At 46.0% G+C, this 25,079-nt stretch overlaps 1 protein-coding gene across 26 annotated transcripts in view; it reads right to left on the reverse strand.

The window, feature by feature from the left end:
- The window catches only part of LOC310836723 (putative G-protein coupled receptor 34), a 359,394-nt gene that overhangs the window by 119,835 nt on the left and 214,480 nt on the right, over positions 1 to 25,079 (reverse strand). For 3 of the 26 annotated variants that reach the window (XR_014560184.1, XR_014560185.1, XR_014560186.1), the window contains 2 exons: positions 18,673 to 18,785; positions 13,971 to 14,001 (listed from right to left, as the gene is read on the reverse strand). The exons of 22 other annotated variants lie outside the window; for them this stretch is intronic. Coding sequence is in view for 1 of the 4 variants with exons in the window: in XM_083722461.1 (XP_083578587.1) it covers positions 18,749 to 18,785 (37 nt within the window). In the remaining 3 variants the exon portion in view is untranslated. Of the gene's footprint in view, positions 1 to 13,970; positions 14,002 to 18,584; positions 18,786 to 25,079 lie in introns of those variants that run through there. One more of the 26 variants, XM_083722461.1, reaches the window with a different exon arrangement.

A 25,079-nucleotide genomic window follows, 5' to 3' on the forward strand; every position in this document is an offset into this window, starting at 1 on the left:
AATAAAGACCTGAACAGGGGAAAGCTGTCTGCCTAGAAGAAAGCAATTTTGTAATACTTCCTCTGAAGCAAGTGATGCTTCATCAGATCCGATCTTGCTGGGTCATTTAATTAATCTTGCATGCAGAGTGGTTGCCCTTCCGTTCCCGCTAGGCCAGGCTGCCTGCGGTCCGAGGTCCCCTTGCCTTCATGTACGCTTACCAAGTGAGGTGAAGGCGGATCTCATGTGGTGGTTGCCACATCTCATGTGGTGGTTGTCCTTGGCAGGATACCTTGAACCTGCACGGTGATTTTCGGGTTCATGATGATGCTGGATCTAGAGAGTCTGGAGGCTTATAGTTTTTTAACATCATTTTTGGGGGGTAAAGGGGACCTTCAATAACATGAAAACTGAGGTGTCTTAGGGCTGTGTTGCCTCATAGTTTTTGTTGCTGAACCCTAATAGAGAGAACACATGCATCTTATTTGGCAGGAAGGTTGATTTCTTCATCCATAAATTCTACTTCCTTTTAAAAAAACTTTTCATAAAAGCTTTTTGCATAATAAATCTTAAGATGGTGTTTCTTTAAAAAAACCAAATACATACACACACACACACACACACACACACATGTACATTGGCATTTCTGCTGCAGTTTCTCAACATACATCAGTAGAGTTTATGCTTCAAGAGGAGAGAAGTGAATGGCAGTGCTTCATCAGCCAGATTTGCCTCTGCGGCAGCAACACCGTCAACTTGAATGTGCTGGACATCTGTGGTTTTCTGCCTCCCCCCACCCTCTTTTACTCCCACTTTCCTCCTCCATATGATAAAACTTTCCTCTTCATTGCTTCTGCTATAGTACTATCTTTCCTTTTTGAAACAAAAAAATGCAGGTTTCTCCACAGTTTGTTTACATACATTAGCAGTATGTATGCTTCAGCCTTTCCTACACCAATATGTATTCCGTTCCAAACATGCCTTCAGGTGGTACAGCCACACAGTTCACACCCTGCCCTTAATGAACCTTTCAGTTACTGCACACACTCCAAATTTGTGGAGGATGCACCTGTGTTATTCGCAGCCAGGTATTCCCAAACCCTCAACAGAAGTTTCCTTTCTCCTTTTCTGCACCCCGATACAATCCCTTGCCAACACCTGTCCAAAAGATGCAGCCACACAACTCAGACCTTATATAATCCATGGATGAAATATAAATATCTCCTGGAAACTACAACTCCTTGGTGCATTTCACGCATCGAAGCCATTGGCTTTAGGAAGAAAAACATGAAGGGAAATTGGGCAACATATAAAATGTTATTAGAGGTGAAAATTAATAAATTAAAAGGAAAGGACTTTGACATCCATATATATTTGAAAGGCTGGCTCCAATACTTCCAACTGAATGAAAGACAAGGAAAATAGGGCTTGCTGGAGAAATATCAAAACTAAAGGGAACTCTAATCCAGCCTAAAGGAAAATATCTATCTAAAATGTATAATCTCCTCCACAATTGACACCCTGCCATTATAGAACTTTTGTCTCACTTAAAGTGCTCAACCTCTTCTGAGGATGAACACCTCTGAACACATAGGGACAGAGAAAACTAACACTTTCTGCAGCTTGATTGCCCCCCAATGGCAGAACATTCAGAGTGCTCTTTGCAGGCGTATCTCAAACTAGGAATGCCTCCTTCAGGAATGCCTCCTTCAGGAGGTACAGGGATGCCTCCTTCAGGAGATACAAGCTAGGAATGCCTCCTTCAGGAGGTACAATGACACCATTTGCGGCCACTGGAATCAGCCAGCAAGTGATCCACAAGAGCCAGATTCTGGACTTGAAGAATCCCAAGCACATTTATTTGGCTTTTTCATTCTCTCTGCAAGAGAAGAGAAGTGAAAGGCTGTGCTACATCTGGCGCAGTCATTAGGGAGGTGCATTCAGGGATTAATTCCCAAAGAAGAGGAGGGGATCCTAACAACCAGAAATGGTGGTCTGCTTGGAAAGCAGCAAACAGCTGACTGCTCCGTCCCTTCCTCCTCCTCCTCCTCCTTCTTCTTCTTCTGCTGCTGCTAATGAGACCTGGAGCAAAGCAGGCTGAGTTCCTGGCTTCGTCATCGGTGCCATTTGCGGAAGGGTGGTTTCCGCAGCCCCCCACCATCCCACCCCCTTCCTCTATACTATGTAAATAGAATTGCAGGATTTCCCACAGTTTCTGCATTCCTCTTCATAGCTGCTGCTCAAGTACTATCTTTCCTTTTTCAAATAAAAAATTGCAGGTTTCTCCACATTTTTTTTACATACACCAGCAATATGTATGCTTCAGCCTTTCCTACACCAATATGTATTCCGTTCCAAACATTCCTTCAGGTGGTACAGCCACACAGTTCACACCCTGCCCTTAATGAACCTTTCAGTTACTGCACACATTCCAAATTTGCGGAGGATGCACCTGTGTTATTTGCAGCCAGGTATTCCCAAACCCCTCAACACAAGTCCCTTCTCCTTTTCTGCACCCAGATTCAATCCCTTGCCAACACCAGACCAGAAGATGCAGCCACACAACTCAGACCTTATATAATCCATGGTTGAAATATAAATATCTCCTAGAACCTACAACCACTTGGTGCATTTCACCCATCGAAGCCATTGGCGTTAAGAAGAAAAACATGAAGGGAAATTGGGCAACATATAAAATGTTATTGGGGGGGGGTTAGGGTTAGAACAACCCGTGAGTAATTGGAAACTGGACTTAAAAAGGGGAAAAAATTTAAAATTCAGAGCGAGCGGGGGAGGTGCAAAAAGGAAGTCAGCCTCCCCCCTGTCATAGAGGATTTACAGCAAAGGATTTAACAACTAAGATCGAGTGCTACCTAAGTTTGATAAAGTTACTAATTTCACGATGGAAAATTGTAAGACTGGGCTGGAGGAGAAAAGTAGAACGTGAGCTAAAATGCAACCCCGCCCCCCCCCCCCGGGAACCGGGAGTGATCCGCGAGAGCGCCAGGAGAGGAGAAACAGAGGCTTTGACAGCTGTCAAAGGAGCTGTCAAAGCTGAAGAATAAAAAGAGAACTTTGTTATGAGGACTTTGCCGGTTACATTTGTTACAAATTAGATATAAATTGTTTAAAACAAGGAATAACAAGTTACTTTGACTGTTGGGTGCGATCTGGAAGGAAACTGAGTTACTATAATCCCTCTAGAGGGGCTGTGGGACACTACAAGTATTGCCGGCATGGAATTTGAATTGGACTTTTTACCTCCTGGGAAACTGCAGAAATGGAACACTATTTTGTCTACAGAGGTCTCTACACTAAAGGAGACAATAGACTTATCTATTGAAGAATGGAAGGGACTTGACGTAAAGTTTTGTTCCTGAATAACAAAGCCTCTGTAGGGGGTTTAGAAGCTTTTGGAATTGGAACATTTTTGCAGGAGAGCAGGAAAAGAAGCTAGAGGAAAGTGAGGAGAGAGAATAATAAGAACAACATGAACAACAAGAATTGGACAAAGTTGGAAGTGGGAACATTTGGGACATCCAGATTTGAAAGGTCTAAAGAAACAAAATTGGAGTTTTTACTCTTAAATACAGAGATCTGGATGGAAAAAATGGACCTTTTTGAGATAGAGGTTTTTTTAAGATTGGACGCTCGAAATTAAAGATGATCAAAAAGACGGCAAAGACTATTAAAAAGACGGCAAAGTGGACTTGTGAAAGATTTCAGCCTAGATGTGGGATCTCCAGGATGACAACAGGCATTGATGGACATTGGGGAACGCAACCAGGAAAGGGGGGAGGGAAATTTGGAATCCAAAGGGTGTTAAATTATACTTTATTCATTTTTCTATTTACTTTTATTTTCATCTGTTCTGCATATTAAAGAGGGGAACCCGGGGAAGGGAGCGGGGTCGATTTTAGGCGATGGAAAAACATTTTTAACATTGGGTTAATTATAATAAGTTTAAAATTGGGGGTAAGAACTTGCTGAATCTATTTGAAGGAATTGGAATACAAGAGGGGGTGGGGAAGTCCTGGAAAGATGCTAATGAAAATAAGGTTATAAAATGGATGTTTTATTTCTTTTCTTTTTTCTGTTATATTTGAAAATGTTCAATAAATATTATTAAAAAAAAAAAAAATTTGCGGAGGATGCACCTGTGTTATTCGCAGCCAGGTATTCCCAAACCTCTCAACACAAGTGTCCTTTCTGTTTTTCTACACCCTGCCATCAAAGAACTTTTATCTCACTTAAAGCGTTCAACCTTTTCTGAGGATGCACACCTCAGAACACATAGGGACAGAGGAAGCTAAAATGAACTTTTCTGTTACTGCACACACTCCAAATTTGCGGAGGATGCACCTGTGTTATTCGCAAATATATATATATACATATATATACATACATATATATATATATATATATATATACACACACACACACACACACACACACACACATGCACACACACACACATGTGTGTGTGTGTGAATGGCAGTGCTTCATCAGGCACAGTCATTAGGAAGGTTCATTTAGGGATTAATTAACAAAAAAGAGGAGGGGGTCCTAACAGCCAGAGAGGGCGCTCTGCTTGGAAAGCAGCAAAGCTATATGTACTCATCACTCCTTTTCTGCACCAAGATCAAATCCCTTTTCGAAAAGCCCTTAGATTGGCTAGCCATTAAGGGGTTACTTAGATTGAGATGTTGCTTGTCCAAAGATACACCCTTATGCTGCTTGGCCCCTTCAACAGCACAGTTTAGGAGTTCAACTGCCTCTTCCCAGTGGATGACTTTGTGGACTCACTCAAGTTTCTGGTGTGGATGTGGCTGTTCACCTGCATTTGTCTTATTCAAAGGCTCTGATTTCACCTCTTCAGTATTCCCCTTATTTATGAAAAGCACCAGGTTAGAAGTGACCATTCTAGTGAAACTGCATCTCAAAAAGGGCATTGGCACAAGAGCCACAAGAGCCAGATTCTGGACTTGAAGAATCCCAAGCACATTTATCTGGCTTTTTCATTCTCTCTGCAAGAGAAGAGAAGTGAAAGGCAGTGTTACATCTGGCTCAGTCATTAGGGAGGTGCATTCAGGGATTAATTAACAAAAAAGAGGAGGGGATCCTAACAGCCAGAAAGGTGCTCTGCTTGGAAAGCAGCAAAGAGATGGCTGCTCCGTCCCTTCCTCCTCCTCCATCTTCTTCTGCAAATCTAGGCCTGGAGCAAGGTGGGCCGACTTCTCGGCTTCGTCATGGATGCCATGGGGGCACATTCACCCCGTCCTCCCTGCTCTGCTGGTCCACGTGGCCATTTGCAGAGGGGTGGTTTCCTCAGCCCCCCACCATCCCACCCCCCTTCCTCTATGCTAGGTAAATAGAATTAGAGGATTTCCCACAGTTTCTGTACAGACATCAGCTACATGAACGCTTCAGCCTTCTTCTACAGCAAGATGGATTCACGCCATCAAGTGCTACAGGCATACAACGCAAACCCTGTGATTCAAGAACTTTTCCATTACTTAAACAACTCCACATTTGCCACAGCGGCAGCAACACTGTCAACTTGAATGTGCTGGACATCTGTGGTTTTCTGCCTCCCCCCCCCACCTTCTTTTACTCCCACTTTCCTCCTCCATATGCTAAAGCTTTCCTCTTCATTCCTGCTGCTATATTACTATCTTTCCTTTTAAAATTGGAATGTTAATACCACCCCTCTAAATCTGGGGCAAACTGGTGGAGACAATAGCGGTGGGGAAGGTATGAAGAAAATCTTATTTTTTATAAGCCCCCGATTTTTCCCCAGCATAACTAATTTTTATTTGACTTTGGCTTTCTGTAATTTTAATTACCCAAAGGTTTATTTCTACATATATAACAGGAGACCAAAACACTGGAAACAAAATACAGTCTTGAAGAGACTAGTAAATTAATTGTGATGACTATGTTGGATTTCTATTTCTTTTGTTGAGTCAGAGTACTCCAATCAAGTGCTAGCATATAACTTAGGATGCTTCTAGATTCCATGTTCTGTTTTTTGTGAAGTTCATTGTGTTTAACACAATGTGACAAATCAGGTAAAAACTGTTAACCTTTTTTTCCCCCTGGTGCTGTCAGAGTATATGCTTTTGCACATTTGAAGTGCAGTCCGAAAGCAAATTATGTATATAATAAATTACCCCCCCCTCCAAATCTGGGGCAAACTGGTGGAGACGATAGCGGTGGGGAAGCTACAAGAATTATTGGAAAACACAGATAATAAAATGCATTCCCCTCTGGGTTGAATCCTGGCCATGGGGGCTCAATCCTCCCAATATTGAGGGGGCCAACATCCCCCATTGGGTTGCTGTTATGGGGATGGAAATGACAGCCACCATCAGCTGCAAATGACACACGCCATAGAAAGCCGAGCGGGAAATGCGACAGATGTGGAAGGACACATCTCGGTCACATGGAGAGATATAACTTCACAGAGAAGTGGGACTGGCAAGGGAAATGGCCCGCTAGTCGTGAATGAGGGAGAGGAATGGGAAACATTCAATGTATCCATCTGTAGATCATTTGCATGCTGCAGGGCTTCATACAATGTTTCTAAACAAATAAACAAAACATAAATAAAAAGTAGATCATTTGCATACTGCAGGGCTTCAAACAATGTTTCTAAACAAGTAAACAAAAAAAAGTTTTTTTCATGGTAACATTAGCATTGTATACAGAAACAACGGGTTCCTTTCATATCTTTATGTATTGGTTCATTTAAATTGGTTGAACTTTCCCTCTCCTTTCCTTCTGAAAAGCTCAAAGCAGCTAACAAAAAATCAAACCATGACTTAGCAATTGAGAATATTTGTTAGGAAACAGCAGCAGAGATAACCTCCCCTCCTCCCCTTCTCTTTACTTATTTGCTTCCATTTGGGGGGGGGGGGAGAAGCATGCATGTGTGAAAAGCAATGTTGTCCAATGAAATTTGATATTGTATCACACCAGGCCCACAGATTTTTCAAGAAAAGTTCAATGGTGCATTACTGGGCTATCAGCCCGTGTGTAGTTCAGATTCTGCAGTTTGATTGCACCTAAATGGCAGAAAATGCAGAGCCCTCTGCGTCAGAGCTGGCCCACACCTCCATGCAGGCATGTCTTAAACGTTAATACCAAATATCAAAACAAAAGGGAACTCTAATCCACTCTAAAGGAAAATATCTATCTAAAATGTATAACCTGCTCCACAATTCACACCCTGCCATCAAATAACTTTTGTCTCACTTAAAGCGCTCAACCTTTTCTGAGGATGCACACACTCAGAACACATAGAGCCAGAGAAAGCTAAAACTTTCTGCAGCTTGATTGTCCCCCAATGGCAGAACACTCAGAGTGCTCCTTGCAGCCGTATTTTAAACTTTAATACCATGGGACTCCAACCATTTGTGCCATATGACCAAGTAAGGCATCTTTCCAACTGCAGCAGCCCCGTTTACTTTCCATGGAACAACATGGTTGCCTCTCCTGCAGAGGATGATTTGCTGGGGCCCCGGGCACCTTCTTCCAGAAGGAAATGTCATCTGAGGAGGTGATCCAGGAGGAGGGCAAAGAAGAGCAGGTATGGTGATTCTACTGTACTTCATTGTCAGGTAAATCATCGCAGAGCTCTGATGCGATTCAGATGTCACCTTGGACCTCTACAGGGATCAGAGTGAGGCCATCCCAGGCCTTTCAGCTCCACCTAAGGTAGAGAGGCGATCGCCATGACGGAATGTTAGACCAGGCAGTGGTGAGCATCTTGGCAAAACAGTCCTCACGCTCCAGCAGAGTCTCTGCCCCTCCACTCACACTTTCGAGCTGCGCTGCTTAAGGTTTAAAATTGTGGTTTCTGCTCACCTGATTACAGGATCCTCTAATGCAGTGTTTCCCAACCTTTTTTGGGCAAAGGCACACTTGTTTCATGAAAAAAATCTCGAGGCACACCACCATTAGAAAATGTTTAAAAAATTAACTCTGTGCCTATATTGACTATATGCCGCTTGGGGCGGCAGCCTGTTGCCCGAAGCACAGGGAGCCCTACGGAGGGCTCCCCGTGCTTCCGGTGAGTGTCTGCAACCCTGCGCGCCCGGCAGGAGCTCCTGCCAGGCGCGCAAGGCTTGGGGCGGCAGCTTGTTGCCCGAAGCACAGGGTGCCCTACGGAGGGCTCCCCGTGCTTCGGGCGAGTGTCTGCAACCCTGCGCTCCCGGCAGGAGCTCCTGCCAGGCGGCAAGGCTTGGGGCGGCAGCCTGTTGCCCGAAGCACAGGGAGCCCTACGGAGGGCTCCCCGTGCTTCGGGCGAGTGTCTGCAAGCCTTGCGCGCCCGGCAGGAGCTCCTGCCAGGCGCGCAAGGCTTGGGGCGGCAGCCTGTTGCCCGAAGCACAGGGAGCCCTACGGAGGGCTCCCTGTGCTTCGGGCGAGTGTCTGCAACCCTGCACGCCCGGCAGGAGCTCCTGCCAGGCGCGCAAGGCTTGGGGCGGCAGCCTGTTGCCCGAAGCACGCGGAGCCCTCCGGAGGGTGCCCCGTGCTTCGGGCGAGTGTCTGCAAGCCTTGCGCACCCGGCAGGAGCTCCCGTCGGGCGCGCGAGGCTTGGGGCGGCAGCCTGTTGCTCTAAGCACATGGAGCCCGCCTCCCTCCCACGGCACACCAGGCAAAGTCTCGCGGCACACTAGTGTGCCGCGGAACACCGGTTGGGAAACACTGCTCTAATGATATCGCTGACACACTATCCCATTTTCAGATGGAGCGCTTCAGATCCTGGGCTCCAAACACCCAGCTATTGCTGGACTTTTCCGGACCACCTGTGGCACTTTGACAACAATTAGTAATTACAGGGAGTAGCAGCTTCCATTTCCCCTTCTGCTTTTAGCTCTTATCAGAAGGCCTGGACTGTTTTCTTAGCCTTTAGCTGACACTCCTCGGCCATTCAAAGGCACTTGCCCCCATCCTCTGAGAGGGCCCTGCAGTATTTGGCCCATCTGCTGCAGATTGGATGTGTTGTTACAATTATCAGAATTCAGTCCACTGCAATGTCTGTTATAGTGAAACTTTATTTTTCAGAGACTCTTGTAAAAAGTTTGTCATGTGCGGGGCCTTGGAAGGTTGGAATAGGCTCCAACTTCATAGGACAGTGGGCAGGAAGCTGGTCAATTTTTACCTATGCAGGTTCCACAACAAATTAAGTCTTGTCTGCTGGTTAAAGTTCAAGGAGAGACTCCTTTCAGTATTCCATTGCATTTTTGGTGCACTGAGGGTTGGGGAAATTGTGTTGGAGCCAGAACAGGGTAGAGAGGATGGAGGCTTATTGCTTCGGGACTTTTCCTTACCTGCTTTGGAGCTTGTCATTAGAGTCAGGAGCTCTAAGACAGACCTAGCGGGAAGGAGTACCACCATCAGGCTTCTGGTCATAGGGCCCTTTGCATGGTTATGGATACCAGAAATATTTGGCTTTTTGTTCCCCTGGGGGCTGGCCTGCTTCTAATTCACAAAAATGGGTTCCAGTTAGCCAGGCATCAATTTGCTTGCGTTGTGCGCCAGTTATTGCGGCTTGCCTACCACTGAACACGCCTCATTCCTTCCGAATAGGTGCTGCTACAAAGGCTGCGCACTGGGGCCTGTCAGTAGACAGGATTGTGAATATGGGTCATTGGAAGTCTGACGCTGACAAGGGTTACGTCAGGAAGCGTCGCCAATGATGTCTGTGCTGATGCCTGTTATTTCCTTTTTTCATAGGAGCAGCTGTGCGCATTTGGATTGTTGGCCACAGCATTGTACATTGGACTGGCAATTGCGCTGATGAGTCTGGACTGGGGTGCCATCTCAGTCTTCCTGCCCATGTGAACGTATCCTGGATGTCCAGATGGGGAATGCTTTGGGAGGAGTTCCTTCTTTTGGTGCGGTCGAGTATGACCTGTGTAGGTCCTCCCACAGCGCTGGTGGTGCAGCTAGGCAAAAATGATTTGCTGTCTTCCTCCAGCATAAGCTTGCATTCCTGCTTGCAAGAGGACTTGGATGAGTTGATGGCAGCTCTCCCTGGACTCAAAATATTTTAAAGCATTAGTTCAAGGTGGTCTGGGGTGTGTGTGTTGGAGAACCTGTTCCCTCCAATGCGCAAATGTATTCCGTTAAAGGTATCCAGGGATTCGCCATGCTTTTGTCGACCGCTTTCGAGGGGTAGGGCCATGCATGAGTCCCTGGGAGCATTGGGGGTGAGCTTGAGTCTGATCCCAATCTGTGGAAGGACCAGACTCAAATTCCTCACCTCTTGACCCCTCAGCAAATGTCCAAGCTACAACCCGAGGGTGAAGTGCAAACCTCAAGCCCACAAGTCATGTGTGCTTAAATAAGTTTTACGGTCAGAGGCTGCTTTCTAAAGAAGTATCTCCCATTTGTAGAAAGGCCACTTCAACTTTATCTAGCACTCAGTCGCTTTCTTCACTGTCTTCCCAGGGCTCCCGGGCAAGCTCTACGGGCTCGCTGACATCCCTGAGGTCCATAGACTATGCTGCCAACCACAGGGCAGACGATTTCCGCAAGCTGAACAAGGAGAGGGAATTCCACTACTCTGTTATCCGGTTCAAGCTGAATCACATGGTTTCCAGGCTGTCTGGGGGGGGGGGGGGCAATGTGGCAGAAAACAACATAGGCTGCCGCCCAGTGAGGTGCAACTTAAAGCTTAGGCAGCGGATCAGCACAAGCCTCATAAACCTCAGAGACTTTGCACTGTATTCATCAAATGACTGCTTCTGAGAAATGGAATCGTGAGTGTTGCCAAAATATACCATTCGTTGGAAATGTAAAGAAAATGAAGGAACATTCTTTCACCTCTGGTGGACTTGCCCTAAAGTGAAGGCCTTCTGGGAAATGATATATAATGAGTTGAAAAAGGTATTTAAGTATACCCTCACTAAGAAACCAGAGGCCTTCCTTCTGGGTATTGTCGGCCAGAAGGTGCTAAGGAAGGACCGAACATTTTTTATGTATGCAACAACGGCAGCAAGGATACTCATTGCTAAGAACTGGAAAACTCAAGATCTACCCACACTGGAAGAGTGGCAGATGCAGCTGATGGACTACATGGAACTGGCCGAGATGACTGGCAGAATCCGAGACCTGGGGGAAGAGAGGGTTGAAGAAGACTGGAAGAAATTTAAGATTTACTTACAAAAACATTGTAATTTGGTTGAATGATAAGAAGGATGCTAGATCATAAATAACTGCCTACCAGTGAATTAGATTTGAACTTGATAAGTGAGACTAAGGAAAATATGAATTTTCTGGAGAACTGCTAGATTCTATTTAAATGAGCGGATATAAGGTTGTAAACAAGAAAATTTTATAACGATGTAAGTGGGAGTGGGAGACGTGAGGGAGTCCAAAGAAGTGATGGAACTATGTGATGATATAAGTAATGTTGTTTATTATTTACGCATTGTACTCAAAAAAATCTCAATAAATATTTATTTTTTAAAAAAAGGAATCGTGAGTGTTGGCACACATAATTGCCATACAGGAGGTGCTGCTGGCTTGGTGGTGGTTGTTTTTTTAACTTGGCTGCCCTGCCATCTTTGTGATACTGCAAGCCTTTCTCAGGATTTGCCATGCCATGGAGAAGAATATGCACATTATACATTGTGGCACAAAGTTAGCCATCGCATGGAAACACCTTCACGTTGCTCTTCAATGTGGCTTACATTTTGTGTGTCACTTGTAAGTGCTCCAGCCTTCACACTTGGTCAATTCTGTACTGCCCTTCCAAATGTTGCTTTCTAGTGCTATTTTGGTCTAAGAAATCATGGGCTAACTTGGTTTTACCAAGGGACAATAATATTAGCTGTTTAGTTTGTTTAAATACCCCGCTAGTGCCTCTCTTTTTTTTGTCCCAATATAGGAACATAGAAAAATATTTTTTTCTATGTAGCTGATGGCCTGATAACAGATGGCTAACAAAAGACAATGACAAAGACAATGTGCAGTGACTTGTAACTTTTCCAACAGCTATTGCCATATCTTAGGGCTCCTTTTTAATGTGTTTTTAGTGAAATCCCTGAGGTTTGTGGTGTGGATGTGGCTCTTCACCTATGTAGGTGCCTTGTTCAATGGGCTGACAACGCTGAAACCAGCTCTCATTTCTCTATTCACTATTCCCCTTGGTTATGAAAAGCACCGGGTTTAAATTGACCATTCTTGTGAACTAAATTCCGCCCCACATGGGGGGGGGGATCGTTTTTTTAAAAAATATTTAGTTTATGGCACAGTGAATGCCATCAACCCAGTGTGATCCAGGAGTAGCTCCTATACAGCCGTCTGCTGTCACTTAGATCAGTGACTAGGCACCATGCAAAAAGAAAGGGTTTGCAACTGTGATTGTAGTATTCATCTTTTTAAAATATAAACATCGCAAGTTTTGGCACAGTTTCTGTATTGACATCAGCTATATGTATAAATAAATCATGATCATCATCATCTTTATACCCCACCAATTTGGCTGGCTATCCCAAGGGATTCTGGGGGGCTTACAGCATATCTAAAAACATCCAGCATTAAAAATCTCCTGATTCATGGCTCAGGAGATCAAGAGGGAGAAGGAAGAGAAGGCAGGAAGGGTAACCATGTCAGATCACTAACTCCTCAAAATACAAACGTCTTCCGGATTGATTGCCCATAAACTCCACCCTTGGTCTAACATGGTTACCTCATCCATACTTAGCTAATCTGTTCTTTCTTCCCTTTTTGAGTAAAAAAAATTTCACCACTTTTCCATACAAAAGTTTAACTAAAATATAACGGTATAAAATACACATTAATATAAGCAACGTCAAAATACCAAATAGAAGTATAATCACAAGGTGCCAAGCCAATTTTAAATATTGGTCATGGTAGGGCTCCATCCTGAAAATATGTCCCACCAATGGTACTATGAAAGAGTTACTCCAGAGCTGGAAAAGTAGTATCCTGACAGTACTGGGAAACTGGAGCAGGACCTAGCCCCCTGTCACACATCAAAAGTGGGGAAGAAATTCATGACAGAGCAGCAAATACAGGTACGTGATTGGCCAGGGAATTCCCCGGATGTAAATCCCATTGAGAATTCATGGGCTATATGCAAAAGTCACCTCTGTGCTGTAGACTGTATGACTATGGAGAAACTCATTCAGGTGCTGATTCAAGTGTGGTACAGGGATCCAAAAATCAACAGTAACTCTTCGAAATGAGTAGACTCCATGCCAAACCGTGTTCAAATGCTGCTTAAAAATAGCGGAGGTCATATCCGTTAATAATGTACACGTCTGTGAGTTTTGTACATCTCTGTGTGAGTTTTGTACAATAAACTATTGTGTGAAATTGTTTCAATTAATTTGTACAGCACATTGTTATGTGTTTAGTAAGACATGGACACACACTAGAACTGTTCACATTACTGAACCAGAAACATGTCAAATCCCCCCTTAATTCAGAGGGCGCACAATGTGAGTTCCTGCACTAAAACAGCAGTGTTTGCTTTGATAAAAAGGATAAATAAATCAAGTTGATTTTCAGGTAATACTATATAGTATGGCCCCTGGGCCATTGCTTCTACATTTATGATGTTCTACCGATTTTGACGTAGATTGAATATTTTTCTTTCAAATCAGTATAGAATAAATGTTTGGGGGGAATTGAAAGGAAACGCACATGCCGCCCACTTTAGAAGTCCACAGTTGGTTAAAAGACAAAGGCCTAGTTAGAAAGGAATTACTCATTTTGCTAAGCTCTCATATTAACAGTTTCACCAAATTTAAGAAACTCAGGAAGAAGATGGGTGTGTGTGTACTTCCTGACCCTCTGAAGATACCTAGCTTCATGTGCCTAACCCCATCTGGAAGGCCTTAGGACTTCTCAGCAGAAGCTCCACCCTCCTGGAAGAAGACCCACAATGCCACCTACCTTGTAGGCCACTGCATTCTGGGTGGCAAGGAACTTCAACACCATACCAGCTGATGAGAAGAGCATCAGGTGTCTTGGGATACATACCTGGAAAAGAAGTCCCGTGAAAACAAGGCCCTCCATGCCAGCTGAGACCTAGGACCAAACAGCTAAATGCCAGATGGCCCAAGAAACCCCAAATAAAAACCTATATGACTACATATAGGACATTTTCTGCAATCTACCCCCCACACACACACACACTCTTTAACCCAAATCCAATTCTAACCCCCTACTCCCCCACCCACCACACTCCATTGGTTCATTAGACAATACAAGGTGAGAGACACAGGGCAATCTGGATGGGTTGGTAGGGAATCACCCTATACTGTAGATAAGCAAGATAGCTAGCATAAAAGCAATTACATTACATGTAATTATGTCTGTATTGCATAAATTGGGAAACCTCATCAAAGGAAAACACATCACTTCATATATAAACACCAGGACTGACCATGCCTACCTTAACTTATGAGGAACAGGAATTCATAGACAGTCCCATCACCCAAGAGGAAATAGATAAAGTCCTCAATAACCTCAAGCCACATAAAGCTCCAGGCCCAGATGGCTTTCCTGCAAATTCTCCAACAAATATACTCCCAAGCCTCAGCAATATGGAGGACTAACAATAGGGACTCTAATACCATAGCAATCCAAAAAGGCACAAAACAAGGATTCCCACGGTCTCTCTTCTTATTCATCCTGGCTCTGGAACCTTTAGCGGTCTGAATCCAAGCAGCCACAGACATCAAGGAAGTGGAAATAAAAGGAAAAACCTACAAATTAGGACTCTTTGCAGATGACAGCACCACACCCCATAAATACAGCAACCTCCTTAATCAGAGAACTCAAAACATCTGCAATGGTGTTGGGCCTACAGGTAAATTTTGCATAGTCAGAAGCTATGTGCTTCCCACACACAAAATGGCCTCGCTAACGTCACTAAGATAAAAGTTTGCCACAGCAAGTTCAGATACCATAGGGTACAAAGAACCTGAAACCTCAATAAAGTATACCTCCACAACTACAACCCCTTGTTGGCGGCAAATTATCAAAGACCTAAAGAGATGGAACAAGATTAGCTTCACTCTCTCAGAAAAATAGGTCCAGTCGTGACCGACTCTGGGGTTGCGGCGCTCATCTCACTTTACTGGCCGAGGGAGCCAGCGTACAGCTTCCGGGAGGTCATGTGGCCAGCATGACTAAGCCACTTCTGGCGAACCAGAGCAGCGCATGGAAATGCCGTTTACCTTCCCGCCAGAGTGGTACCTATTTATCTACTTGCACTTTGACGTGCTTTCAAACTGCTAGGTTGGCAGGAGAAGTGACCGAGCAATGGGAGCTCACCCCGTCACGGGGATTCTAACCGCCGACCTTCCGATTGGCAAGTCCTAGGCTCTGTGGTTTAACCCACAGCACCACCCGCATCCCCTCAGACAAAATAACCATGATCAAAATGATCACCCTCCCAAAACTAACCTACCTATTCCAAACAAAAAACCAAGAATAAGCCCCAAATACCTGCGCTTCCCCTCCTCAGAGGGAGGATGGGGAATTCCCAACATACATTGCCAGCCAAGTAAGCTAAATAATAATAATAATAATAATAATAACAATAATAATAATAATAATAATTTTTATTTATACCCCGCCCTCCCCAGCCAAGGCCGGGCTCAGAGCGGCTTACAAACAATAATAAAAACAAGAAGAATGATTACAACTTAAAAACAAAAATAAAATACAGCATTAAAATAATGGAACATTAAAATATTAAAATGTAGCCTCATCGCAGGAGGAGAAGGAAAAGAAAAGAGGGGGGGGAGGGAATCAAATTGGCTCCAAGCCAAAGGCCAGGCGGAACAACTCTGTCTTACAGGCCCTGCGGAAAGAAATCAGATTCTGCAGGGCCCTGGTCTCATGAGGCAGAGCGTTCCACCAGGCCGGAGCCAGAGTTGAAAAGACCCTGGCTCTGGTTGAAGCCAATCTAACTTCCTTAGGGCCCGGGACCACTAGGGTGTTGCTATTTATGGACCTTGAGGCTCTCCGTGGGGCATACCGGGAGAGGCGGTCCCGTAGGTACGAGGGTCCTAGGCCGTGAAGGGCTTTAAAGGTCAAAAGCAGCACCTTAAATCTGACCCTGTAGTCCACCGGGAGCCAGTGCAGCTTGAAAAGCACTGGGTGAATATGCTCCCATGGCAGAGACCCCGTGAGGAGCCTCGCTGCAGCATTCTGTACCCGCTGGAGTTTCTGGGACAGCTTCAAGGGCAGCCCCACATAGTGCGAATTACAGTAGTCAAGCCTGGAGATGACCGTCGCATGGATCACTGTGGCCAAGTCGGGGCGGGAAAGGTAAGGGACCAACTGCTTGATGCGGCGAAGGTGGAAAAATGTCGCCTTGGCTGTTGCTGTAACCTGCGCCTCCATGGAAAGGGAGGCGTCAAGGATTACACCCAAACTCTTAACGGAAGGCAATGGCACTAATTGGGCCCCCGCAAGAGAAGGGAGTTGGTCCCTCATCCCCATGCCATCCCGACCTAGCCATAGGACCTCTGTCTTTGAAGGATTTAGTTTCAATCGGCTCCCACAAAACCATCCAGCCACAGCTTCCAAGCATCTGGTCAGTGTGTTCGGGGTCGAGTCGGTGTGGCCATCCATCAGCAGATAGAGCTGAGTGTCATCAGCATATTGGTGACAGCCCAGCCCAAAGCTCCGGATAATCTGGGCAAGGGGGCGCATAAAGATGTTAAAAAGCATCGGGGAGAGAATTGCGCCCTGCGGCACTCCACACACCAAGGAGTGGCGCGACGACTTTTCCCTCCCTAGTGCCACCCTCTGTCCCCGACCAGAGATAAAAGAGCACAACCAGTTACGGGCTATGCCCTGTATCCCCACGTCTGCGAGGCGGTGGTCCAGAAGATCATGATCGACCATGTCAAAGGCTGCTGACAAATCTAAAAGGATCAGAATAAGTATGGAACAGTGGTACCAAGTAGTATGGGAAACCGCCTTAATAAAAAAATTAACCAATAAATTGAAACTGACACGGGGACAAATAGAAGAGGACGCCTTCACCCCGGTATGACTCCCCTTTATCACATACATAGCCCAACAAGACAAAAATCCACCAACAGAATACAAATCAATATGGCTAACCTGATCCAAAACACCCACCCACCCCACTCACACATGAAAACAAAGACCAACACAGCCAACCACAAACAGCCACACCCTAGGCCAACCCCAACCTCTCTCACCACCAAAGGAAGACAAGCGAACAACAAAGAACCTGCACAAGCAACGCTGAAACAAAACCCCACATATATTAAGTAAAATAGAATCACCCCACCCCACCCCCACTCATCTTTCTCCTCCTCCACCTCTTTCCCCCTATTCTTCCTAATGTCTCAACAAATGTGGGGAAAATGTGTTACGTGGGGGGGGGGGATACAAGACAGAGACATTGCACATACCTTTGTAAATCAAGAAAATCTTTACAAAAATACATTTTTAAAAAACAAATGAAACTGACCTGTAGAAAATGTAACTTGAAAAAAACACACATTGCACATACTTTTTTAAACCAAGAAATCGTTAATAAAAAAGACAATAAAAAAATTTACAGTTTCGCCACATTTCAGAAACTCAGGAAGAAGGATGGGCGTGTGTGTACTTCCTGACCCTCTGAAGATACCCAGCCTCATGTGCCCAACCCCAGCTGGAAGGCCAGCCTGCCTTAGGACTTCTCAGCAGAAGCTCCACCTGCCTGGAAGAAGACCCACAATCCCACCTACCTTGGAAGGCCACTGCTTCATGATGGAACAGCTTCGTGATGGAAAAGGCCATGGCTTGGGAGTTCCCCTCCATCTTCCAGAAGCACTGCATCAGGCGTCTTGGGATACATCCCTGCAAATACAGTCCTGTGAGAAGAACGCCAGGAAACATTTTGCTAGCACAGAGCCTGTCCTCTAAAGGGAGAGGCAGAACCTAGGGTGCTCAGAGGCTTGGGATGCTTTGGCAAAGTAAGAGAGGAATATTGGACACCTCTAAGGTGGAATCTAGATACACATAAAAAACCCACTAATAAAACACATATTTTAAAAATACCAGAGGCCTTTTTATTAGGTTTGGTAGGAGAAGAATTACCGAAGGATAAGAAAGTACTGTGTATGTATGCAATGACAACGGCAAGAATACTACTTGCCCAGGGATGGAAAGAAGAAAGAGCCCCATTGAAAGGAGAATGGATAATGAAGATGATGGACTATGCGGAGATGGTAAGGCGGGAAAATCAGGCACCAAGAGTTTAACCAATTTACTAAAGAATGACATACCTCTAAAGAATATAATAAAGAACACTGTGAACATTTTAAAATGTTGGCAGGATTGACATAGCACTTGTAATTTAAAATAACAAAGGATAAAAATGAAGTACAATAATTTGGATAAATGCAATTAGATGCAGTTTAAAAAGGAAGATAAATTTTGGAAGCCAAGGGAGGGGTGGAGGGAAGTCCAGGGGAATCCCATAAAGGTACTGATATGGACTATGGTGTAATGTAAGCATGTGTGTGTGTGTGTGTGTGTGTGTGTGTGTGTGTGTGTGTGTGTGTAAAAAATTGTTTATTTTTAATTTTTGAAACTTTGAAAATAAAAAGTTAAAAAAGAAAATACTTTTTTAAAAGTGTTTTGAAAAATATCTTGAATTTGCCATGAGCTCACCCTCGCCATCTAGTGTCTAGCTGGAACCTGTGCCAAGGTGGGCAACCAAGATGATCAAGGGTCTAGAAACCAAGACTTATGAGGAACGGTTGAAGCAGCTGGGTATGTGTAGCCTGGAAAAGAGGAGATTTAGAAGAGATATGATAGCCATCTTCAAATATCTCAAGGGCTGCCCCATGGAAGATGGAGCAAGCTTGTTTTCTCCTCTTCTGCAGGGTAGGACTCAAACCAATGGCTTCAAGGTACATGAAAGGAGATTCAAACTAAACATCAGGAAGAATTTGCTGGCAGTAAGAGCTGTTTAGACCATGGGACAGCCTGCTTTGGGAGGTATATGGGCTCTCCTTGCTTGGAGGTTTTTCAGTAGAGGTTGGGTGGCCATCTGTCATGGATGCTTTAGTTGGGATTCCTGCATTGCAGGGGGTTGGACTAGATGACCCTTCAGGTCCCTTCTAATTCTATGAAATCCCCATCGCCATCTGATGGGTCTGTTGGTATTCACAATCTGCTTTTAACAAAACGAGTAACAGAAAGGGCTTATAGGATAACCAGGGTGAATATGTCACTCTTCATATGTTTTGAACAACTCCCAGCAGGTCCAGTCAGCATGATGGGCCTTGTGGGAGTTGCAATCTGAAACACTTGGAAGACACAAACTTGGTGAAAGCTGCTGCACAGTGAGGCCTCTGCTCAAAAGAGGATCCCTTCTCTGTCAGAGCCAAGGTGTATCTGTCCAGCACACTGCTTCCATCAAGGACTAACCTGATCCCCCTGGATGTTCTTAAGTGGCTCCCCAGCAGTTGGTATTCAGAGGTAGACTGCTCCTTCAACAGGAAGTTCTATTTGGCTATTCAAACCACTGACCACTGATAGACTCAGCCAAACCCAGGTTCTAGAGAAGGCTTCGCCAACCTGGTATAGCCCAAAACATCTTGGGGGGTGGGGGTGGCGGCACTATCTTGGCAAAAGTCCAATACAGGGTGTATGTGAAAAAAAATGGCATTATTGCACTTTGAATGGAAAAAAATCTAGGATAAAAGAGGGGAAATGTTTTCAAATAGCACCTTTAACCCAACAGAGCAAAACGCTTGCTTTGCCGCCAGGTACATAAGGGAATGCAAGCAGGACGTTTTCGTAAGTTCAGCCGTATCAATGGAACAACTTCCCTAGGAGGAAAATATGCAGCTTTCAGAACTTTGAAACAAGATTAGAGGAAAAGCAAGTTAGAGGCAATGGAACCAGAGGTTCTAAAATCCTGCAAGACTTGCAGAAAGTGGGTAGGAAAAATGTTTTTCTCCCTCTCTCATAACACCAGAACTCGTGCAGGAACCAATACAGGAAGATTCAGAGCAGATAAGAAAGTATTTACAGAAGAAAGTAAGAGGAGTCTGCTGGATCAGGCCAATGGCCCCTCTACTCCATCATCCTGTTCACAGTGGCCACCCGGATGCTCCTTAAGGGAAACCCACAAACAGGACAGGAGCACAAGAGCAACTCTCCCCTCCTGCGGTTTGCAGCAGCTGGGATTGAGAAGCACTCCTGTCCAGCCCATGCAAGCAGTGCTGACGGGCAGGGAGGCTTCGTCCCTGTGCATTAGCTCTGCCCACCCACAGAGCAGCCCTGTGTCTTTGGCTGACATCTTGGTGGTCACGGTGGGAACAGGATGCTCAACTAGATGGTCCCCCTTTGGCCTGGTGCAGAAGGCTCCTCTGACATTCCTATACACTGCTGCTGAAGACAAGTTGCCCGTCTTGCCTCAGAACATGGTCACTCCAACCCTGCAAGGGAGGGAGAAATATAATGCCAGATGAAAACGCAAACCATCTTAGTCAGCTCAACAGAAAAGACCAGGCAGGAGAGTTCTCTATTCCCAGTTCAGCCATGGAGAGCCCAGCAGCAGCCAAATATTGAGAGCCAGGCAACCCAGGAGCACATGCCAGCTTTCTTCCTGGGCACATTTGACAAGGCAGGATATCCCACTGAGCACTGCAGGACTCAATTCCAAGTAAGCATGCGCAGGATATGGACTCAACAGCATAGCTGCACTGCAGAAAGTCTCTCTCCAGGGCCAGGCAGGCTGCTGCACTTCAAGGACTAAGGAGAACTAAGATGCTGGTGAAAGGCAGCCCTTAAGATTTCTAGAGACTTGCGCCCCCTAGTGACAAAAGTTCCTGCTCCTCTGCAGCTGCTCTGGGTTAGCAGTTGGGCTCCAGAAAATAAACATTTCGAGGAAAACCAAGAACACAACATAAAGAGGAGCTGCGCTGTACCAAATCTGACCACAGATGCATCCAGAGTTCGGTACTGACTGTGAGGAGCCCACCATAGCATCAGACAAGGGGACATTCCCAACCCTACCCAAGGATTATCCTGTGGAACTTCTGCCTGCACCTCACCTTCCCCACAGAAGCTAAAGGCACCAAGGAGGAAGGGATGGGACGTGGGGCGCTCAAGCCAAAAAAATGGGGGGGGGGGGGAACCAAGACACAGCGGCTTTGCGTCCTTTATTTGCGCTGGAGTGCGCGCGGCCAACACAACCCACCGCGCCAGGCGCTGCCCTCGCCCCCAACGTGCCCAGGGCGGGAAGGGTTCCGCGCGTCAACTCAGCCTGGCCACCAGAGCCAAGCGGGACTGCCCTTCGCCCCAGCATGCCCTTGCCAGGAGAAGCTTGGTCGGCAGGCAAATCCCGCTCCCCCACGCTGGTCTGGGACGCGCGGCGGTTAGTCCAAGCCGGGTCCTGGCGGCACTCAGGGCGGGACGGGGTTCCCTGCGTGGGGGCGCCTGGCTCCCGCCCCCTAAAAATCGCGCGATTGGGACTACCGTTCCCCGGCCCAACCCCACACGCCACTGCCCATGTCCATACACACGTGCTCTCCGCAGTTTCAGACCCGACTCTTTCCCCAGCCCTGCCTGGAAATACTGCGGGTAGAGTAACCCTGGCCTCCCCCCCCCCCCACAGCAAAGCTCTACCTCCGCGCAGCAGCCCTTCCTCCTGAAACCGAGGACCCAAGGTCGAGGGCCAACCGGACACATTCCCAAAGCCACAACGAAGTTGCTTGGCTGAGCGAGGCGGCTACCCAACCCCACCACCCGAAATGCCCGCCCACCCGCCCCTATCGCCAGCCAGAACCCTACCTACCCCAGGACTCTCCGCCGTCCCGCAGCACTTGGAAAAGGGCACGGATGCGCTCCGCCCGGATGCTGAGCGGAGCCGCGGCCAGGAGCGCACCCTTCGCCAAGGAGGAGGAGGAGGCGCAGCAGCGAGCGAGCGAGCTCCAAGCACCCATTGCCACCCTCCCTTCCGCAGCGCCAGGCAGATGAAAGTAGAGAAGACGCCGAGGACGCCCCAGGTGTTAGAAACAGAGATACGTAGCCCCGCCCCCTGGCCAGTTTAAACTCCAGCGAGTTAAAGGGACTCTGCTTCCCCATTTCACCCCCCCCCCCACAGGGACCACACACCCTCCAATAAAGTAAACCCCCTATGTCTTGCGAATACACGTGTATTCAAGCTTATAGCCTGGTTCCCCAAGGAAATCCAAAAGACCCCATGGCCGCCAACTTTTCAGCCTCTTCCAGACCCTGCCTTGAGGCTCCATTTCTGTCCCTGGAATTGTCACCTGCAGATTTCTTTCTGCCCCTACGTTTCCCTTAAAGGCACAGGCACACCTGGCAGGCTGAAAGACAGCAGGTTAGCGAAGGCTGACTTAAGCATGCAGGTGGGAGCCACAGGGACAGAAAGATACAGGAGCTTTGGCAAAAAGCTATAATCTAGAACATCCAGCGTTTTGCGTGGCGATTCTAGGAAAGACCAGCTGTCCGTCTGGGTCTTCTAACCAGCAGTCACACAAACAAGAATTAAGCACGCAAAAGTTTTCTCCTTCTTATTCGCCTCTCTGCCCCCAATCTCAGCTAAACAGGAGCGGACACTACGCAGGTGGGAGAAGGTGGCACTCTGCACATTCTCGTATTCATTGGGACTTTGGGACCCTGGCTGAAATTACTTTTCAGCACACACTTACTTGGGAGTAAGTCCCATTGGACTCAACAATAGTAATTGTGATTTTAGAAAAACTGCAGTGTTTAGAGGAGTGGCTGGTTTAGCAGACTTGGCCGCCACTGAGTGCTACAATGATGGAGTTCCTGGTTTGTTTTAATTGTTGCATTGGTGACCAGCTGAAAATGAAGAAGGCTCCAAGCCTTGACAGAAACATGCTAGGAGACCAAATGAACTTTGGACACATTACCCACGTTGGAACAAGAGAGGGCAAATTCAGGAACAAATGAATTCCAAAGGAGGCTACAACAACAATTATCCTTCAACTGCAAAGGATGTCTGAATGAGAGAATGAAATGCCAGTTTCGGGATGCGATGCTTTGAAAGCAGCTGGCTGTAAGGAGGAGAACTGACCAATTTTATTTCATACATTTTTATATTTTTATATTGAGACTACTGATCTGCTAGTAAGGCTGTGAAATGCTAAATTTAATGCCACCTTGTTTCTGTGGAAGTCTGTTCATGTTGGAGATTGAATCTTGACATAACCATTTAGCTATAGCATCATGACCACAAATTGTTGTCTAAAAGCAGCATTGAAGATGGTAGCTACATTTTAATGAACAACTCCACTAAAAATGCCTCAGGTTTGTAGTTCTGCTGGGGGATTAGAGAGACTAGGTTACACTGTTTTAAATTAAGAAATTAAGTGATTCACAAACTTTGGCTCCCATAAAATAAAAACCTTCCAGTAATAATCTTGAATTAAAAATCAAAAACACAAAACAATAGTAATTGTGAAGCACCAACACTTTCTGAACCCAGGTAAAGGTAAAGGGATCCCTGACCATTAGTCGTGGCTGACTGTGGGGTTGTGGCACTCATCTCGCTTTATTGGCCGAGGGAGCCGCCTATCTACTATCTACTTGCACTATTTATCTACTTGCACTTTGTTTTGCTTTCGAACTGCTAGGTTGGCAGGAGCAGGGACCGAGCAATGGGAGCTCACCCCCTCATCGCGGGGATTCGAACCGCCGACCTTCTGATCGGCAAGTCCTAGGCACTGTGGTTTAACCCACAGAGCCACCTGCGTCCCGTCTGAACCCAGGAAGGGCACTTAAATTCTAAGAATTAACAAAACCCACAGGTAATACTCCTCGGCACCTCTATGCCAATAGGAACCCACAGGTAATACTCCTCGGCACCTCTATGCCAATAAAACTTTCCTCCCCTTCCAGTTCTGCTGTGCAGCTGTTTAAAGCACCACTTTCCCCTGAAAGGTAGCAGCCTTGCTATTCCTTTTCCTGCAGCACCCCATGCTCCCATTTCTAGGAAGGCCACGTCAACTTCATCTAGCGCTCGGTCGCTGGGCAAGCTCCTGGGCAAGCTCTATGGGCTCGCTGACATCCCTGAGGTCCATAGACTATGCTGCTAACCACAGGGCAGACGATTTCCGCAAGCAGAACAAGGAGAGGGATTTCCACTACTTTGTCATCTGGTTGAAGCTGAATCACATGGTTTCCATGCTTCCTAGGAGGGGCAATGAGGCAGAAAACTACATAGGCTGCCACCCAGTGAGGTGCAACTTAAAGCCTAGGCAGCGGATCAGCACAAGCCTCATAAACCTCAGAGACTTTGCACTGTATTCATCATATGACTGCTTCTGAGAAATGGGATTGTGAGAGCTGGCACACATAATTGCCATACAGGAGGTGCTGCTGGCTTGGTGGTGGTTGTTTTTTTTACTTGGCTGCCCAGCCATCTTGGTGGTACTGCAAGCCTTTCTCAGGCTTTGACGTGCCATGGAGAAAAATGGTTTGGAATGCCAACCAATATGCACATTATACCTTGTGGCACAAAGGTAGCCATCACATGGAAACACCTTCACGTTGCTCTTTGTGGCTTATATTTTGTGAGCGTCATAAGAGCTCCAGCCTTCACACTTAGTCATTTTTGTACTGCCCTTACAAATGTTGCTTTCTAGTGCTTTTTTGGTTTAAGAAATCACATGCTAACCTGATTTTATCAAGGAACAATAATATTAGGTGTTTAGAAAGTGCAAAAACAAAGTGTTTGCAACTGTGATTGTAGTAGTCACTTTGTAAAATATAAACATTGAAAGTTTTGGCACAGTTTCTGTATGCACATCAGCTATATTTATAAATAAATCATCATCATCATCTTTATACCCCACCCATTTATACCCCACCCAAGGGACTCTGGGGGGCTCACAGCATATCTAAAAACATCCAGCATTAAAAATCTCCTGATACACGGCTCAGGAGATCGAGAGGGAGAAGGAAGAGAAGGCAGGAAGGGTAACCATGTCAGACCACTAACTCCTCGAAATACAAATGTCTTCCGGATAGATTGCCCATAAACTCCACCCTTGGTCCAACACGGTTACCTCTTC

Source organism: Podarcis gaigeae (assembly GCF_964106915.1).
Source record: "Podarcis gaigeae genome assembly, chromosome: Z".
NCBI lineage: Eukaryota > Metazoa > Chordata > Lepidosauria > Squamata > Lacertidae > Podarcis > Podarcis gaigeae.